Source organism: Triticum aestivum, chromosome 5A, assembly GCF_018294505.1.
Source record: "Triticum aestivum cultivar Chinese Spring chromosome 5A, IWGSC CS RefSeq v2.1, whole genome shotgun sequence".
Lineage (NCBI taxonomy): Eukaryota > Viridiplantae > Streptophyta > Magnoliopsida > Poales > Poaceae > Triticum > Triticum aestivum.
The window spans coordinates 472,131,833-472,150,647 of NC_057806.1; the positions used below are offsets into that span (position 1 = coordinate 472,131,833).

Consider the following 18,815-nt stretch of genomic DNA (forward strand, 5'->3'; position numbering starts at 1 on the left):
TGCTGAAAAAAAAATACCTTATGTAAAGAAACAGAGGGAGTATTATGTAATATAGATGGTGGTAAAAGACCACTTCTAGTTTTATACCGTACCACAAATGGATCGTATGGCTAGATGTATCTTCATGCTTTTGTCATGCAACCTCTAAAGCTAGTGAGATGATTTACAAATAAAATGTTTGTATTTTTACGGAAAAAATTGTTAAGATGTCATGTGTTCATAATATATTTGTAATCACATATGCTATCAATACAAACTAGATTCTGAAGTGAAACTTAGTAGAACAAAAAAGAAACTCGCACATACGAATCACCCCAGAATCACTATGAAGATGAAATGAATGATTGTATGTAGATTAGATTGCTCACCAACAAGAACACAACGGAGAGGAGAGTTGGTGAAGTGAGTTGATGCCGATTCCCCACTGCTAGGATTTCTAAGCTCCCAACCGCAAGAATTATTCCCTCGCACGAAAGATCAAATGTATGATCTCTCTGCCGGTATCCACATGTGTTGCAATAGTGGACCTCTTATTCCTGTGTGACTCTTTTCCTTCGTTATACTTTACAAAACCCGAAGCAAGACTTATCGGCATCCCTGTGAAACAACTCTTGATCAATGTGCACCGTTATCCTCGTTGCCTGTTTTGTTATCTTTTCTCATTTCCCTATTTCAACATCATCATGATTATATCACGTTGTGTCTAGCCAGACGACGATGGATGTTGTAATATCGTGATAATATCTTTCTATTAATTTGCCATTTTTATTAAATTTCTTACTTATCATGATGTGTTAATGATGCATTATTTTCTTCCTTGTTTGTGCACATACGTCAAAAAATCTCATATCAAATATTAGTATTATTAATTATTCTTTTGTCATTCCCTTATTTATTATGAGCCATCAATGAAATATTATTTCATTTCTTATTTGAACGAGATGAAGATTACAGAATCAATATAATTAATTAACCACATTACTAGTATATCTTTACTTATCAATATACATCAATTATGTATTCATTTCCTTACTGTTTTGTATCCATTGGTGAAGACGCAACCATCATGAAGACCACCAACTCCCGTTAATAGTAAAAATAATATATATATTTTTCATTTATTTCCTTATTAATCAGCACGTAGGAGTATTATTTTCATCCTTATTTGTGCACGACGAAAAGTCGGAATTAACCCTATGCGGTCACTTTTTCTGTTTTTTCACCATTTAGGGTCGGCATGAACCCATTATCAGGAACCAAGGTCTAGGGATACACGAACTACTCTCCTCTGTTTTGGTTCCCTGCGTGTCACCACATGATGTACGCTCGAACCGAAATGCGCTCTCTATATTATGAAGAAAACGCCATTTTCCAAACAAACTCTGAGCAAACGCAACAACAACCCATAGGTGGCCGGTGGAACGTTACTGCAGAACATAAATAGCAGCAGCATCCAAAAATCTCTCCAAATGGATATGCAGTATTCAAGAGTTGGCATCTATCCATGCCACGAGCCGAGCACATCACTCGCTCATCATCGCCATATCTTGAGTTAAAACCTGCCAAAAAGGCTTCCGTATGCCACCACAGCCGAGGGAGGGTGCTGCGGAAATAATAACTGAACCGAAAGGCACGCCGCTGCTCCTGGCCAAAAGGCCCTTTTGGCGCACACAAAAGCTCCCACACTTTCAGTTACAGAGAGAAGAGAGAGGACAAAACTCGCCCCCACGCCGCTATAAAAAACCAACAGTGCCCAGGCACATTCCTTCCCAAGTACCCATTGCCTCGCAGCGCCCCAAGAACCGACCCCGGCCCCGAATCCATCCCCAATCCCCTCTCGACAACAACAATCATCCAGTACTCAGTGCACCGTCGGAAAAGGAGATGCGCGGCAGCATGCGTTCCTCCGTGAAGAAGAGGAGCCCCCGTGCTCCTCCTCCTCTTGCTCCGGTGCTCCTGCTGGTCTGCGGCCTCGCGCTGCTGCAGCGCCCGGCCTCTGCCGAGATAAAGGCGAGTGGAGCGGCCGGTGGCTGGCTGCTAGCTCTTGGCCCTCTTCTTCTTGGTTCGCTTCTCCTCGTGTTTTACTCCAGCTGGTGGTAAAGGTTTGCCGATTTGCTGCAGTCGTATGTTGTGTACCTCGGATGCCACTCGCATGGCAGAGAGGGCGCGGCGCTCGCCTCCAACCAGGAACACGCCAAGAACTCCCACTACCAGTTCTTGGGCTCCGTCCTGGGAAGGTAAGTGAGTCGAATCCAAGCACCCTCCAGCCGATCACTGCAAACTTGTAGATTAACATCTGGAGGCAATCCATGCAGCGAGAAGGCGCAGGACGCCATCTTCTACTCCTACACCAGGTACATCAATGGCTTCGCCGCCACGCTGGAGGAGGAAGACGCAATGCAGATCTCAAGTGCGTCCTCAACTCTTCATCGTCTTATTCTTCGCTTGTCTTCTTCCTGCACTACTGGATAATTTATATTTCCATCTACACGGCGCTTGCATGTGGTTTTTGCTGGGTGTGGGATTCTGTTTTCGATGGGTTCTTGGTATTAAGCCGTGTGTTTACGCTGCGCGTGCAGAGCACCCGAGCGTCGTCTCTGTTTTCCCCAACAGAGGGCATAAGCTGCACACCACCCGGTCATGGGAGTTCCTCGGGATGGAGAAGGACGGCCGGGTGAGGCCCGACTCCATCTGGGCCAAGGCAAGGTACGGCGACGGCGTCATCATCGGCAACCTAGACACCGGTACGTACATGATCTCTTCGCCGTGTTTCACAAATTATTACTCGCCGAGTCAGCCGGTGCTGATCATTTTGGGCCCAAGAACTTGAAAAATGCCACCCGGTGGTGAGATTCACTCCATTTCTTGACGTCAGTACAGTAGTAAATGGCCATCCCTCTCAGCAGTATAGAGTAGAGTAGACACTGTAAATGGATCAGACCAAAACAGCGGTCCAGTTTCTGGCACGGCTCGACCCGACCCGTGTAGGTGTAGCGTATAGGCACCAGGCAGGCAGCCGGTGCCTGCGCTCTGTGCAGCGGGTGTGTGCGGTGCGGTGCACGCAGAGCGCGCAGGCGCAGCCGCTGCCTGCGACTGCATTGCAATCGGAATCGAGAATCTGACCCAGACGCACAGCGGTTTCGGCTTTTGGCCTCCCGTGTTCCTGGTGGATGGATGGCAGGCTCGCCGCTGAGGAACGATTTATCACGGCCCTGCGCTTGCCTTGAGCCGGTTTTTTATGAGCCGTTGGGACTCGGAACTACCACGGCCGTAGTTCAAAGGTCGCTTGGGTCCTAGCAGTGCAGGTGTCAGAAAATCTCATTGGTGCCACTGGTATTTTTACGATCTCCTTGGAGGCAAATGTTTCATCTTGTTTTTCTCGAGAAAATGTTATCTCGTTCTTCAAGTGAAAATGGTGCTAACAGGGTTGCAACCGCCCGATGAAGTACCTAGGCCTCCTTTGGTTTATATGATAGAAAAATCATACGAATAGGAAAGCTATAGAAAATGAGATGACATGTATATAAAATCCTATGAATAGGAGTAGAAAAGAAGAAACTCTTTGATTTACATCATACAATTTTTTTTATTGAGTTTAGGCTAATGTTTATTTTCCTATAAAATGTGAAGGATAGAAAGAAGAATTCCTTCACAGGAATAGGAATCTATTCCTACAAACCAAAGGGTTCTAAAGAAATTTTCCCTATACAAATTCTATCCTATGAGATTACTACAAAATTCCTACACACCAAAAGAAAAGAGGCCCTAGTCTGTTACTGTGAGTGAGGGACAGGGCAGCGTTCAAAGCGTGCATCACAAGTCCACTCCTCCACGCGGGGCTGCTGCTGCTTGGCGCGCTTGCACAGGTCGGGCGAGGGCGACAGGCCCGGCGTCGTCGACAGGGAATCCGGGACGCCGAGTCAAATCCCTCCTCATCCACGGCCCCCGGCTCCGGCGACCACGCTACTCCTGCTACTATACCACGCAGCGCGGGGCCACCGCCCGGCATGCACGCACGCACGCATGCATGTGACTGAAACTAACTTATGTTTACACCGGTTCATGCATGCAGGGGTGTGGCCGGAGGCCGGCAGCTTCAGCGACGACGGCATGGGCCCGGTGCCGGCGCGGTGGCGGGGCGTCTGCCACGACCAGTCCTCCTCCGACGACGCCCAGGTCCGCTGCAACAGGTCCGTCCGTGCGCGCGTTTCCCTCCTCCTCCCCTCCGTTTCTCCTTTGCTTGCACTCTAGAGTAAGTATACCGTCTGCACTGCAGCTAGCGGCTGCTCACGCCGCACGGGCACACGGCCCTCCGTGCCTCCATGCGTCGCCTCGGGCGCGGCGGTTCAAGCTCTGTAGTACGTGCGTTATCCCGACGTGGTTTGGTTTTTGTCCGGGCGTTGGTTGGTTCGTGTTGTTTAGCGTTTCGCCAACGTGGGCTTGACTTGACCACTGTCGCTGTGCAATGTACAGGGCTTTGTAGAGCGTAAACTAACTATTACCCCACCTACTGGCTGTCTTCTTTAGTGACAAGAGGTCGACTGCGGTTCGAGAGACATGTCTTGACCTAACTAAGATTTGTCCCATAAGTTCAGGCAAGTGCCTATGGGCTATGGTTATTTTAAGCAACGATCTCGACATGCCGTGCCCTAGGACTTGGAGCCGGGCTAGTAGTATACACTTGTGCCTCTCTTCTGATTCTGAATAATAGGCTTAAACTGAAGTAGAGTTGTGCTGGCCTAATCAGGCTACGAACGGGCAGTGCATCAGTGGTAAATGCTCATGCTAACAAGGTGCAAGTTTCAGACACATGGTATTGGCATTGCACTATTGCCGGTGTGCCGCCATGCTAACAAGGTGCGAAATGGAAAATAAACTAAAACAAAAAACCTCTAGCACTGCATTGTACTAGCGCACTAGCATGCTTGCCTCTGCACAACCGTGCCTCTCCTGCCCTCCTTTCCGCTCAGCATCTGCCCCTACCAGTAGTCCACCAGTCCACGCCGCGACTCATGCATGTGAGCGAGCGTAGGCAGGGGGCAGAGCTCGCATCCTCAACAGATCGATGGCACCTTTCCGCTGTTGGCTGCCAGGGTCAGTGTGGTGGCGCCACAGATTGCAGCCATGATTCAGCTTCAAAATTAGAGCCCGACTCAACTGCATGCATCCCGGCCTACCAGAGAGATTTCCTCCGTCTCTCTGCCCTGCGCTTTCCCATGATTACATGTTGCCCCGGGCATCGTGCTTGTCCCTACGCATCCCCTGTTTGCATCCAGCTCGATCGGCCTGCTTCAGGTACCGTATGGATCCACGAGCAGCTGATGAGCAAGCCGCTAGGCACCACGCTCTTCGTTCAGACCTCCGAAAAGCTCCAAAAGGGCGCCCTGGTCCACGCACAGCGCAAGCTTGGCTTCGCTCTCCACCCTTTCTGCGTCGGGGTCCATGCATGGCTCCTGCGCGAGCTTACCATGTGATGTGCGATCATCTGCCGCGGCTAGGGCCAGGCCAACCCGCTCGCTCGACAACCTATAATGCAGCGTGCCTGATGAAACGCAGTCGCGGGAGGAAACATGCCAAGAGTGCGATCTTGTCCGCATGCACGCACGCTAGGACCATCCTCGTCACACCGAGGAAATTCCTCCTTCAAATCACCCGTTGGCTTCTGCTCCTCCAAGCAAGATTCTCCTGGAAACATCATGGTGTTGCTGATAGTTAGTACACAATTATTTTTTTAGAAAAGGGGTAGTACCCCGGCCTCTGCATCACATCAGAAAGATGCATACGGCTCATAATTAAACAACAAAAGCAGTCACAAAAATCTCCAACATCTGAAGGTACGAAAAGAAAACAAGCTGCTCAAGCGAGCCTAATCAAGAAGCCACAACCGGCTGGCAAATAAAATAGAAGCACTACATGCCTATCCTATTACATGACCGCCATCCAAACCGGTTGAAAATACCCCGAGCTACCATCTCCCATCGGATAGACGCAGTAGCCAAACGCCCCCTGGCCTCCGTCGGAGTGAGTAACGACCACATATGGATCAATGTTGTGGCCCTGAAGATAACCTGCAAAAAGTGAAAGTTTGTTTTTCTGTTAAAAACCAAATCATTTCTGCAGTTTCATACTGCCCATAACAAGGCACACACTCCGACACGAATGTGTCTTGCTACATCCAAGTTAACTCCATCAAGCCATGTTCCAAATAACATATTGATAGAGGTAGGTGGAGTAATATTAAAAGCAATATGAATCGAACGCCAAAGAATCTTAGCCAGCGGACAATCTAGAAAGAGGTGCCTTATAGTTTCGTTACAATCACAAAAGCTACACCTAGCAGAACCCATCCAATTGCGTTTTGCCAGGTTGTCTTTTGTTAAAATGACTTGTTTATGCACAAACCACATAAACACTTTGATTCGCAAAGGTACCTTAACTTTCCAGACGTGCTTCGAGCAAGGAATGACACTAGTGTTTATGACATCCAGATACATGGATTTGACCGAGAACCCGCCGTCCTTAGTCAGTTTCCAAAACAATCTATCTAGCTGCTGAGACAGCTGGACATCCATCAACCTTCGTACAAGATGAAGCCATGCCTCCCAACGATGGCCTACTAGCGTCCTCCGGAAGCTAATATTGAGAGGCGTGGACTGTAAGACAGTTGCAACATAGGCTTCTCGACGTTGAACAATGTTATACAGAGTAGGATATTGAAGTTCCAGAGGCGTCTCCCCAAGCCACGTATCCTCCCAGAACCTCGTGTTAGCCCCATCACCGACTAAGATTTTTGCCCTGTTAAAGAAGAGGGGCTTGACTCTCATCAACCCTTTCCAAAACGGAGAATCATTCGGGCACACAGTCACCTGAGCCAAAGTTTTAGCCTGAAGATACTTCTTTCGCAGAATTTGAGCCCATGTGGCCTCTGTCTCGGACGAGAGTTTAAATAGCCACTTGCTAAGGAGACATCTATTCTTGATCTCTAGATTTTCAATGCCTAGACCGCCTTGGTCCTTCGGCCTACAGATGATATCCCATTTTGCAAGCCTATACTTTCGTTTCAACTCATCATTATGCCAAAAGAAACGAGATCGATAAAAGTCTAACCTCTTCCTAACCCCCACCGGGACCTCAAAAAAGGATAAAAGAAACATGGGCATACTGGTTAAGACCGAATTAATCAGAATTAATCGACCTCCATATGACATGAGCTTCCCTTTCCAACAGCTCAGTTTCTTTTCAAAACGATCCTCGATGCACTTCCACTCCTTGTTCGTCAGCTTACGATGGTGAATGGGTATACCTAGGTATGTAAACGGTAGCGAACCCAACTCACATCCGAACAATTGCTTATACGCCTCCTGGTCCTCATTAGCTCTTCCAAAGCAAAACAGTTCGCTCTTATGGAAGTTAATCTTGAGTCCAGACAATTGTTCAAATAAGCACAACACAAGCTTCATGTTCCTTGCTTTCGCCAAGTCATGCTCCATAAAGATGATAGTATCATCGGCATACTGCAGAATGGACATACCACCATCAACTAGGTGCGGAACCAAGCCCGAAACGTGCCCCGCATCCTTAGCCCGACCTAGTAAAATGGATAACATATCAACCACTATGTTAAATAGAATCGGTGACATGGGATCTTCTTGCCTTAGTCCTTTGTGTGTCTGGAAATAGTGACTTATATCATCATTCACTTTAATCCCTACACTCCCTTTTTGCGTAAAGGACTCAATCTGGTCTCGCCAGGCCTTGTCAAATCCTTTCATACGCAACGCCTGTTGAAGGAAAGGCCATTTAACTTTATCGTATGCTTTTTCAAAATCCACTTTAAAAACCACACCATCTAGTTTTTTTGAGTGAATCTCATGGAGCGTTTCATGCAAGACGACCACCCCTTCAAGGATATTTCTGTCTGGCATGAAAGCGGCCTGGGACGGTTGCACAACTGAATGCGCAATCTGCGTGAGTCTGTTTGTCCCAACCTTGGTGAAAATTTTGAAACTGACATTAAGCAAACAGATAGGCCTGAACTGCTCAATGCGAATAGCCTCTGTCTTCTTAGGAAGAAGAGTTATCGTTCCAAAATTGAGCTTGAATAAATGAAGCTGACCATTGAACAAATCATGAAACATCGGCAACAGGTCATCCTTAATAAAATGCCAGCACTTTTTGTAGAACTCCGCCGGTCACTTTTTGTACACAATTATTAGCTTAACCTTTCAAGCGGCTCATGATGGCGTCTCATGCACGGCGTTGACGTGAACTGTGGCTGTGCATCGTGAATGTGATTGTGATGAGCGCGCGCGCCGCATGCAGGAAGCTGATCGGCGCGCGGTACTTCAACAAGGGGTACGCGGCGACGGTGGGGCGGGCGGGCGCGGGCGCGAGCCCGAGCCCGGCCAGCACGCGGGACAGCGACGGCCACGGCACGCACACGCTGTCCACCGCCGCGGGCCGCTTCGTGCCGGGCGCCAACCTGTTCGGCTACGGCAACGGCACGGCCAAGGGCGGCGCCCCCGGCGCGCGCGTCGCGGCGTACAAGGTGTGCTGGCGCCCCGTCAACGGCAGCGAGTGCTTCGACGCCGACATCATCGCCGCCTTCGACGCCGCCATCCACGACGGCGTGGACGTCCTCTCCGTCTCCCTCGGCGGCGCGCCCACGGAGTACTTCAGGGACGGCGTCGCCATCGGGTCGTTCCACGCCGTCAGGAACGGCGTCACCGTGGTCTCCTCGGCGGGGAACTCCGGGCCCGGGGCCGGCACGGTGTCGAACACCGCGCCGTGGCTCGTCACCGTCGGGGCCAGCACCATGGACCGCGAGTTCCCGGCGTACCTGGTCCTCGGCAACAAGAAGCAGATCAAAGTATGTTGCTTCTGCCCGAGTTATCTTCAGTCGAGTCTGCTATGTGTCCATCTCTCCCGTGGTAATGTAACACTTTATCTTTTGCTCAGGGACAGAGCCTGTCGCCGGTGCCCCTGCCTGCCAACAAGCATTACCGGCTGATCAGCTCTGTAGAAGCCAAGGCAGAAGATGCAACAGTGGCCCAAGCGTAAGAAAACACGATCGAATTGCTGCTGAAATTTACTTGCAATGATTTGTCAGAGATGAAGCTGTAACCATGTTATGTTGTCATTGCAGGCAATTGTGCATCGAGGGGTCGCTGGACAAGAAGAAGGTTAGGGGGAAGATCGTGGTGTGCATGCGAGGGAAGAACGCGCGGGTGGAGAAAGGCGAGGCGGTGCATCGAGCCGGCGGGGCTGGGCTGGTGCTGGCGAACGACGAGGCCACCGGGAACGAGATGATCGCCGACGCGCACGTGCTCCCGGCCACCCACATCACCTACTCTGACGGAGTCGCGCTGCTTGCCTACTTGAATTCAACCAGGTATGATCTCAGATATGTTATAATTGTTTCGTCGTCACTACCAACAGGGCCTATTAGCTCAGCTGGTTAGAGCGTCGTGCTAATAACGCGAAGGTCACAGGTTCGAGACCTGTATGGGCCAATCACTTTCTTGTGTCGTCCTATTTTTTTCCCTGATGAACATAAAAAATGTCGTGCAGGTTCGCGTCGGGCTACATTACCCTGCCAAACACCGCGCTGGAGACGAAGCCGGCGCCGTTCATGGCCGCCTTCTCCTCTCAGGGCCCAAACACGGTCACTCCCCAGATCCTCAAGGTCCGTCCGGCTTTTCTCTCACAAACTCGCTCGTGCCTTAATAATCGTCTAGTAACATCACAACCATGCTGAGCATCTTACCATATGTGTCGCAGCCCGACATCACCGCGCCGGGGGTGAGCATCCTGGCGGCGTTCACCGGCCTGGCCGGCCCGACCGGCCTCACCTTCGACAGCCGCCGCGTCCTCTTCAACTCCGAGTCCGGCACCTCCATGTCCTGCCCGCACGTCGCCGGCATCGCCGGCCTCCTCAAGGCCCTCCACCCCGACTGGAGCCCCGCCGCCATCAAGTCCGCCATCATGACCACCGGTACAAATTAACGTGACATTTCAGACCAATCTCTTGCTGCTGCCGCGCGCTGACAAAAAGAGTTGTCGTCGTTTTGGCCTTGTGCAGCCAGGGTGCAGGACAACACGCGGAGGCCGATGAGCAACTCGTCGTTCCTGCGCGCCACGCCCTTCGCCTACGGCGCCGGCCACGTGCAGCCCAACCGCGCCGCCGACCCGGGCCTCGTCTACGACACCAACGCCACGGACTACCTCCACTTCCTCTGCGCGCTGGGCTACAACTCCACCGTGATCGGCACGTTCATGGGCGGCCCGCGCGCCTGCCCGGCGACGCCGCGGAGGCCGGAGGACCTCAACTACCCGTCCGTCACGGTGCCCCACATGTCCGCCTCCGGCGAGCCGCGCACCGTCACGAGGCGGGTGCGGAACGTGGGCGCGGCGCCGGCGGCGTACGACGTGCGGGTCCGCGCGCCGCGCGGCGTGTCCATGACCGTGCGCCCGAGCCGGCTGGAGTTCGCCGCGGCCGGGGAGGAGAAGGAGTTCGCCGTGACGTTCAGGGCCAGGGCGGGGCGTTTCTTGCCCGGCGAGTACGTGTTCGGGCAGATCGTGTGGTCGGACGGCGCCGGGCGCCGCCGCCACCGCGTCAGGAGCCCCGTCGTCGTCAGGGTCGCCGGCCGTAGGACGGGAAAAACCAGTGTCCCCGTCGCCTGACGAGCTTCCTTCGTTAGGATCCGTTTGGTTATTCTATTAGCAAACGATGCACTGAACAAAGAAGTTCGGTCCGTCGACAAGAAAGGTGTCAATATGTGGCAGTACTAGACTGTTCTTTGAGCGGTTAATGAAGTTGGATTTGGATGTACTTCATCACAGAGGGAAAAAACGTTGGAAGTACTTCTCTATCTCTACTCAACAAACTTAAGATTGGGCGTCATCTCTACTATCTCTATTATACCTACACTAAAACAAATCTCTGCTATGCCTTGTAAATTAGAGTTGGTGATGGTGGTGATAAATTCACTCCTCACTTCACACATATCTCTCCCGTCTATCTACAAAATGCATGATGCATCAGACCCGACGTGTTTGGTAGACTGCAGCAACTGGGCCAGGCTGCAAGAGGAGAACGAGCTAGGAAGGCCTGGGTGCTTGGACTGGCGCTTAGTGGTTGTTTGGATATAAGAGATTAGCAATGAGATTATAGAAAAGGACTGTGCTAACGTCCATATGTATGGACTATAAGCGATAGATCCGCATGATTCATCTATGGTAGCTCAGACTGCTGTTACTGAGTGTTGATTTCATTGTTAATACAAAAACAAACACATTCAGTCTAATCTTTTCCCTAATGGCTGCATAGATGCATATAGGATAAAAACTGCTGCTGTCATCGAAGATTTCATCAAATTTAAAATTTTAAAATGTTTTGTAGGTCAAACCGTCGCTCACATTGGAAAATTGTTTTCACATAAAAGATTCGTCACGATGAGACCTTCAAAACTAGATCCAATACCACATGTTGATATGTTTCGACGACTTTTTTTCGGATAAAAAGTTACCAGGCATGTGCGACATAAGTTATGACAACTGCACACATAAGTTACCAAGTTGTTTTCATAGTAACTACTAGGTATGAAATTAAAGATGGTCTTCCAACTTTTCTTTCCACGTACACATGCATATATGCACTAGACGACAAAACTATGATGTCATTCTAAATTCTTCCCATTTCGACTTTTCAAAATCTTTTATAGCTCAAACCGTCACTTTGATAAAAAAATTCACATAAAAGATAAGATCTTCGAAACTAGATCCCACGTTGGTATGTTCCAACGACTTTTTCCAGATAAAAAATTACCACGCATGTGCAACACAAGTTACCATGCCAGTTGAGCATAAGTTATCGTGTTGTTTACACATAACTTACCAGGGCATAAAAAATGATTTCTTCTACATTCTCCACACAAGCACATTCGTGCTCTAGGGAAGGAAAATGCTAATGTCAGGGAGGATCTCACCGAAACTTAAAAAGAAAAAATGTTTTGTAACTCAAACAGTCGCTCCGATACAAAAATCATTTTCACATAAAAAATTCATTGCGATGAGATCTTCAAAACTAGATCTCATGTTGGTATGTTTCGATAACTTCTTTCGGTCAAATAGTTATCAAGCCTGGGTTAACTAAGTTATCAACTCTCTTGTGTGTGTATGACTATGTTATTCACACACGAGTTACCGAAGGGTGTTTTTCAACAAGCCCCCCCCCCCCTCGGATCAAAAGTTATCACACCTAGACTAAGTAAGTTATCAAGTTAGTTGTTCATATACCATAATGTTACTTAATCATGAGTTATCGGGCCAATGTTATCATCGTGGTTGTACGTAAGTTATCAGGTCTGCAGTGCATAAATTACCATGTAATTCGCACGGGGACATGTTTCTTCAACTTTGTTTTCATAAGTCAAAAGTTATCAAACACCTTGCACATAAGTTATCAGGTCTACGGTGCATAATTACCATACTATATATACACACAGAAGTTATCGGGGATGTACTACAAGAACCCCCATCCCCGTCAAAGTTATGATTGTGTTAGTGCATAAGTTATCGGGTGTGTGATGCGTAAATTATCATGCTCTTACACAGAAGTTATAGGTATATGTTTTCAACCCCCCCCCCCCCCCCCCACTAGGGTGCTTGGTCGAAGTTACCACGGTATTTGAACGTAAGTTATCAGGTCCGCGGTTCCTATATTATAATGCTATTTACACAGAAATTACGGGGTATACTTCAACAATTTTTCCCGGGTCAAAAGTTATCATAGTGTTCGTACGCCTCATTGGCTCATCGAGAAATTGTCCTCATTATCATTGTAGTGTTCAAGGGGGTACAACAAAAGTGTATGTACCATGTGAATGATACAATGAAGAAATGTAGCAAAAAATCATGATGAACTGATAGCTTTTATACCCAACATTATGCATTTGTTTTCTTGTAAGTGTTCTTCCTACTAAACGCAAGAAATTGGGGGTAAAAAAGGCCTCAACCTAAAATACTAACAGAGCAGCCAAGCCATTTGACTATTAAAATGAAGAAAAAATAGTAGGAAAAAGAAAGAAAATTCGGTGAAAAAAAGGAAAGAAGAAAAAGGACACTTTATTATTCACACCACGTTTATTACAGGTACAAAAGTTACAAAATCTGAATTTAGTCACGACCTCAATTTAGTCTTGGTGGTTATGTGCACTGCAAGATAACAAGGATGTCCTGAATCCGTCCAATCCGAATCTAACAGCATCAGAATCGTGCGGATCTGTTGCAAAATTACAGTCGGCAGGAATCTAGCTTTCTCGTATAGAAAATGCGTTTTAAGCCGATTTCTAGGAAAATCGGCTTTATCTACGTTTTTATGAATAATCAGTTTATGAAAAACTATGTTTGGTTACGAAGGTAGATAGCCCCGTGACTAGTTAATCTTTGCACATCACTTTGCCCAAATTGGCCTCCATCGCTTATCCATTGAAGAACAAGGTAGGAAGGCCTGGGTGCTTGGACTGGCGCTTAAGGAAATTAAGAAAAGGATAATCGCGTAGCAGCGGCCGTTAGCGTCTTGTCCTCCAACGCCAGCGATAAGGTAGAGATGCTTAGGGCATCTTCAACGCTGGATGCTTGGAGAGGATTCCTTTCCTGTTAAATTCCTGGTCGTTCGGCGGTTGAGGCCGTCAAATTCCAGCGCCGGGCACTGCATCGACGCAAAGAGAGGCATCAGGCGCTTCGCTCCTTTCTCTACTGCATGCGGTGCATGGCCAGTTCAAATTAGCATCCAATTAGCATCGGCTGTTTAGCATCTCGCGTTGGAAGACATGGATGCTTAGATATTTTTTAATTTAATACTATTTTCTTCACGTCTATAAGCGCCTGGACAAGCGTCGGGCATGGTACATGCCCTTATACGACACATGCTTGAGTCCTTGCACAGAAGAGAAAAAGGGCTAGCGCCCGGTGGCTGATTTTGCGTCAACGCTTCACAATTTCCTCGGATCGAACGGGATTTCGCTCAAACGGCTGGGAATCAGATCCTGGCGCCTGTCTTTAGCGCCCCATCTACAATGGAGGTACTTCCTCTATAAACGAATATAAGAGCATTTAGATCATTAAAATAGTAATCTAAACGCTTTTATATTAGTTTACGGAGAGAGTACTTAGCACGGGCGCTAGGATCTAATTCCCGGTAGTTTCAATAAAATCCCATTCAATCCCAGTAAATCAGCTAGCGTCGGCGCAACAGGAGTCACCGGATGCTAGGGGTGTTTCTCGTTCTTTTTCTACTTTGTGTTGCGCCCATATATTAATTCCAGCGTTGGAAGCATGGACGCCAGACCAGGCGCTAAGACAAAGAATATTTATTTTCTTTTCATAAGCGCCTGGTTAAGCGCTTAAGCATTGTAAATGCCGGGTAATATAATTAGGGAGTCTCGAACCTCGCACCTGCCTCTATATGCAATTCAATCGAATCAACAACTGACTACTCCGTACTCTTTCCGTTCCTAAATATTTGTCTTTGTAAAGATTTCAACAAATGACTATATACGAAGCAAAATGAGTGAACCTACACTTTAAAATATGTTTACATATATCCGTATGTTGTAACCATTTAAAATGTCTAGAAAGACAAATATTTGGGAACGGAGGGAGTAGTACCTAACTGATGTTTTGAACAAGAAATATTCTATATAAGTACTTTCTCCGTAAAAAAATTATAAGAGTACATATTAATAGTTTTTTTAATCGCAACATGTCCTCCAGCTGCTCTCCTCCTAATATCCATCGCTCTAACTTTCATTTTTCAAAATCCGGCCATGGCTTTGCCGCTACAAAGTATTGTATCAGTTCTTCCATGGCCCTGCAATTATGCAAGTGCAGTGTTGCATATCTGCTCGAGTTTGTCTTCTTAGCATTGCAAAGTGCATTGGTTTTGGTATACTACTAATCCAATTCAACTTTAATACAAGCTTATGCTAGTGCAAGTCTGATAATAGCAGAAGTTTTGCAATGCTCATATAAAAAGAGAAGCCCGTTTTAAACCTTTAACTCTTAAGGTCGGACTGAATTGAACCCTAAACTCCCGATCCGTGAAATTGGCGGCCTGTACTTATTGATGCAAGTCAATAAGCAGGCTAGCTGACGAGTGCATGTTCAATTTGGCGATGACGTGTAGTCGAGGAGGACGCGGGCAACAACCGCCCAGGAGGTCGGCGAGAGCGTCGACCGAAACAAATGGGATGCAGCGAGAGGTTTTTTTTTACGGAACCTCGTCAGAGGGCGGGGAGCTCCCGCATTGCATTAAGACAGCGAGAGGTTATTGGTGGTCGTGCCTTGCTACGTTGCATGATCAATCTTGGAGCAGCCTTCTGTTGGATTGTCCCTCGAGCACGAGATTGGGAAGGATGTAGGGCCTTGGTCGGGAACACAATGTGTCTATGTTGGATGGGATTAGTGAGGCGGATTGGAATAATAGAGTGGAGATAGGTGCTGATGACCCGGAGTTGCAGGGGATGAGGCCACACATACCGCATCATATAAAGGAGGCTATACATGGCAACATGCTATGGTTCATTGGACACCAGAGTAGCTCTATGACAAAGGCCGACAATAAGAGCGACAAACTGGCGGGCCCAAGTCGGAGGTGGGTACAATGTGGCATCATCCATGCTCGAGCCCTATCCGTGGCATAGTAGTTGAAGGGCGACAAGCACGAGCATGAACGCGTTTGGCCCACCAACGATGATGTCGTTGGCCTCCTTATCGGAGACCACCTCTAGTCCCTTCTAGTCTACCATAGTGGCCAGTGGCGGAGCCAGGATTGGCTGACGCCCCAGGTGAGAAACTAAGTGTAAAAAAAATCCAGTTTCAAGCATAGTTTTAAATAGCCGGCTATAGCCCCGCTATAGCTCCGCTATAGCAGTTTGAGCATGTTGCCGCTAAATGATTTCATGTGCAATTTGCCGCTATAGCCTCGCTATAGCCCATCTATAGCTGTTTTTAAGGATCGCCGCTATATGTCATATCCCGCTATTTAAAACATTGGTTTCAAGGCATATAAAGTTAAGTTATAACTAATAAAAATCCAAACACAATGTTCAATGGCGGTATTTGTTCATTCACAGTTTAACTAATAAAGTAAGACATATTAAAAGACAATATCTAACATATAAATGATACAAAAGACGGTACCAAATCAAAGGATTGATTGATATGAGCCTCCTATGACTGCATGTTCAATAAAGAAAGACATATGATGTCTCTCCTCCAAGGGCGACTAGGGTTCCTGCCGCCCAACAGCAGCGGCGGCGCCATTCTGCCTCGTCCCCTGTGGCTTTAGTCCATGGGGCGTGGTGGATCCCGGCCCTTGCCGGCGGGAGGACTCTGTTTTTAGACATTTATTTGAGTTTTCTGGGGCTTATGTCCTACTCAGGAAGCGAGATGGTGGCGTCTCCCTAAAGATGGAATCAGGTTCTCCCTACCTAGCCCCCATCCTGATGGTGCAGTTGGGAAACGTAGTAATTTCAAAAAATTTCTTACGCACGCGCAGGATCATGGTGATGCATAGCAACGAGAGGGGAGAGTGTTGTCTACATACCCTTGTAGACCGTTTGCGGAAGCGTTATATCAACGCGGTTGATGTAGTCGTACGTCTTCACAATCCGACCGATCCAAGTACCGAAAGCACGGCACCTTCGAGTTCTGCACACGTTCGGCTCGGTGACGTCCTCGCCTTTCTCGATCCAGCAAGAGGGGTGAAGTAGTAGATGAGTTCCGGCAGCACGACGGTGTGGTGACGGTATTGGTGAAGAACAATCTCCGTAGGGCTTCGCCTAAGCACTACGAAAACTATGATGGAGGATAAACTAGAGGGGACGGGGTTGCCGGCACACGGCTTGGTGTTTCTTGATGTGTCTTTGGTGCTAGCTCTGCCCCTCTATTTATATGTTGAGCCCTGGGGTCGAAACTTGGAGCAAAAGCCTCCTCAAAGTCGATTTTGTCCGAAAGGCAAGAGTCTCACTCGGACTCCAGGACCAAACGCCACAATCCTTGGCGTCTGGCCTAGACGCCATGGGCCTCGGCGTCTGGCCCAGGGCCAGACGCCAGGGTCTCCGGCGTTTGGCCCCCTGGCCTCCGCAAAACTCTTTTTGCACCGACTTATAGCCCCATGGGCCTGACCCCTTGGCCAAACTATATCATTCAATATATGAATCTTTACCTCCGGACCATTCCGGAGCTCCTCGTCATGTCCGTGATCTCATCCGGGACTCCGAACAACATTCGGTCACCAACATACATAACTCATATAATACTATATCGTCAACGAACGTTAAGCGTGCGGACCCTACGGGTTCGAGAACTATGTAGACATGATCGAGACACCTCTCTGGTCAATAACCAATAGCGGGACCTGGATGCCCATATTGGCTCCTACATATTCTACGAAGATCTTTATCGGTCAGACCGCATAACAACATACGTTGTTCCCTTTGTCATCGGTATGTTACTTGCCCGAGATTTGATCATCGGTATCTCAATACCTAGTTCAATCTCGTTACCGGCAAGTCTCTTTACTCGTTCCGTAATACATCATTCCACAACTAACTCATTAGTTGCAATGCTTGCAAGGCTTATAGTGATGTGCATTACCGAGTGGGCCCAGAGATACCTCTCCGACAATTGGAGCGACAAATCCTAATATCGAAATACGCCAACCCAACAAGTACCTTTGGAGACACCTGTAGAGCACCTTTATAATCACCCAGTTATGTTGTGACGTTTGATGGCACACAAAGTGTTCCTTCGGTAAATGGGAGTTGCATAATCTTATAGTCATAGGAACATGTATAAGTCATGAAGAAAGCAATAGCAACAAACTAAACGATCAAGTGCTAAGCTAACGGAATGGATCAAGTCAATCACATCATTCTCCTAATGAAGTGATCCCGTTAATCAAATGACAACTCATGTCTATGGTTAGAAAACTTAACCATCTTTGATCAACGAGCTAGTCAAGAAGAGGCATACTAGTGACACTCTGTTTGTCTATGTATTCACACATGTATTATGTTTCCGGTTAATACAATTCTAGTATGAATAATAAACATTTATCATGATATAAGAAAATAAATAATAACTTTATTATTGCCTCTAGGGCATATTTCCTTCAGTTGCGTCTAGCATTGTCGGATAGGGTGTGGAGGTGTTTCTTCAGCGGATCTCACACAATTCAGTCGGTGGTTGTATTTGATGCGCTTGTCTTATAAGGCCTTAGTACGACGACTTCCGACTATCTACTACATGCCAGCTCCGGCGAGGGAGGGCGATGACGGCGGCATAATTTTTGACTCGCTTCAGTGCTTGTAGTCGTCGTTAGGTGGTTTATAAACTCGAATGTAAGTTTTATTATTTTTAGTGTTCATTGTACCGCTATATTTGAAGATGAATAGATTAAAAGTTTTCCGGCAAAAAAATTATAAATTTTGAAATACAAATCAGTGTATTCAAGTAATTTTTTTAAAAAAACTTAGCAGGTTTAATAACAAATGCAAAATATGAATTACTAAATCGGATTCCACATTTATCTTCTCTGCAGAACAACAAAAGTAAGTAAAACAATATAAAAAGGGAAAGAATTAAAGATCATGTTTGAATCAAGCCTCAAATAGTGACAACTAGCAAGAGAAATTCCCTGCAAAAAAACTAGCACGAGAAAATGGGATTTGAAAACAGTGGCAACTAGCAAGAGAAATCTCTTCATCAACTAGCCTAAGATGGGTTATCTTCCTTTTCTAGACAAAAAG

General features: G+C 47.5%; 1 protein-coding gene and 1 non-coding gene across 3 annotated transcripts; both read left to right on the forward strand.

Moving 5' to 3' along the window:
* The first annotated feature begins 1,760 nt into the window (after positions 1-1,760).
* On the forward strand, positions 1,761-10,863 carry LOC123107208 (subtilisin-like protease SBT5.3). Of its 2 annotated transcripts, none has more exons than XM_044529209.1 (11): positions 1,761-2,010; positions 2,122-2,237; positions 2,316-2,410; positions 2,580-2,744; positions 4,073-4,190; positions 8,323-8,869; positions 8,959-9,056; positions 9,146-9,391; positions 9,571-9,685; positions 9,781-9,994; positions 10,082-10,863. In XM_044529209.1, the coding sequence occupies exons 1-11, from the start codon at positions 1,885-1,887 to the stop codon at positions 10,681-10,683; spliced, it is 2,442 nt and encodes an 813-aa protein (XP_044385144.1). In that variant the 5' UTR covers positions 1,761-1,884; the 3' UTR covers positions 10,684-10,863. The 2 variants fall into 2 exon arrangements, with proteins under 2 accessions (XP_044385144.1, XP_044385145.1); XM_044529210.1 differs by having other exon boundaries at positions 9,781-9,974.
* Positions 9,439-9,512, forward strand: TRNAI-AAU (transfer RNA isoleucine (anticodon AAU)). Its single transcript has one exon. It is a non-coding gene; the product is annotated as a tRNA-Ile (tRNA).
* Positions 10,864-18,815: the final 7,952 nt, after the last annotated feature.

Bases quoted from the DNA above. Each gene is read 5' to 3' on its own strand.
- LOC123107208 (XM_044529209.1), top strand. From the start codon at position 1,885: ATGCGCGGCAGCATGCGTTCCTCCGTGAAGAAGAGGAGCCCCCGTGCT. The intron at 8,870-8,958 runs GTATGTTGCTTC...TCTTTTGCTCAG, and splicing joins GCAACAAGAAGCAGATCAAA to GGACAGAGCCTGTCGCCGGT. The intron at 9,995-10,081 runs GTACAAATTAAC...GGCCTTGTGCAG, and splicing joins GTCCGCCATCATGACCACCG to CCAGGGTGCAGGACAACACG.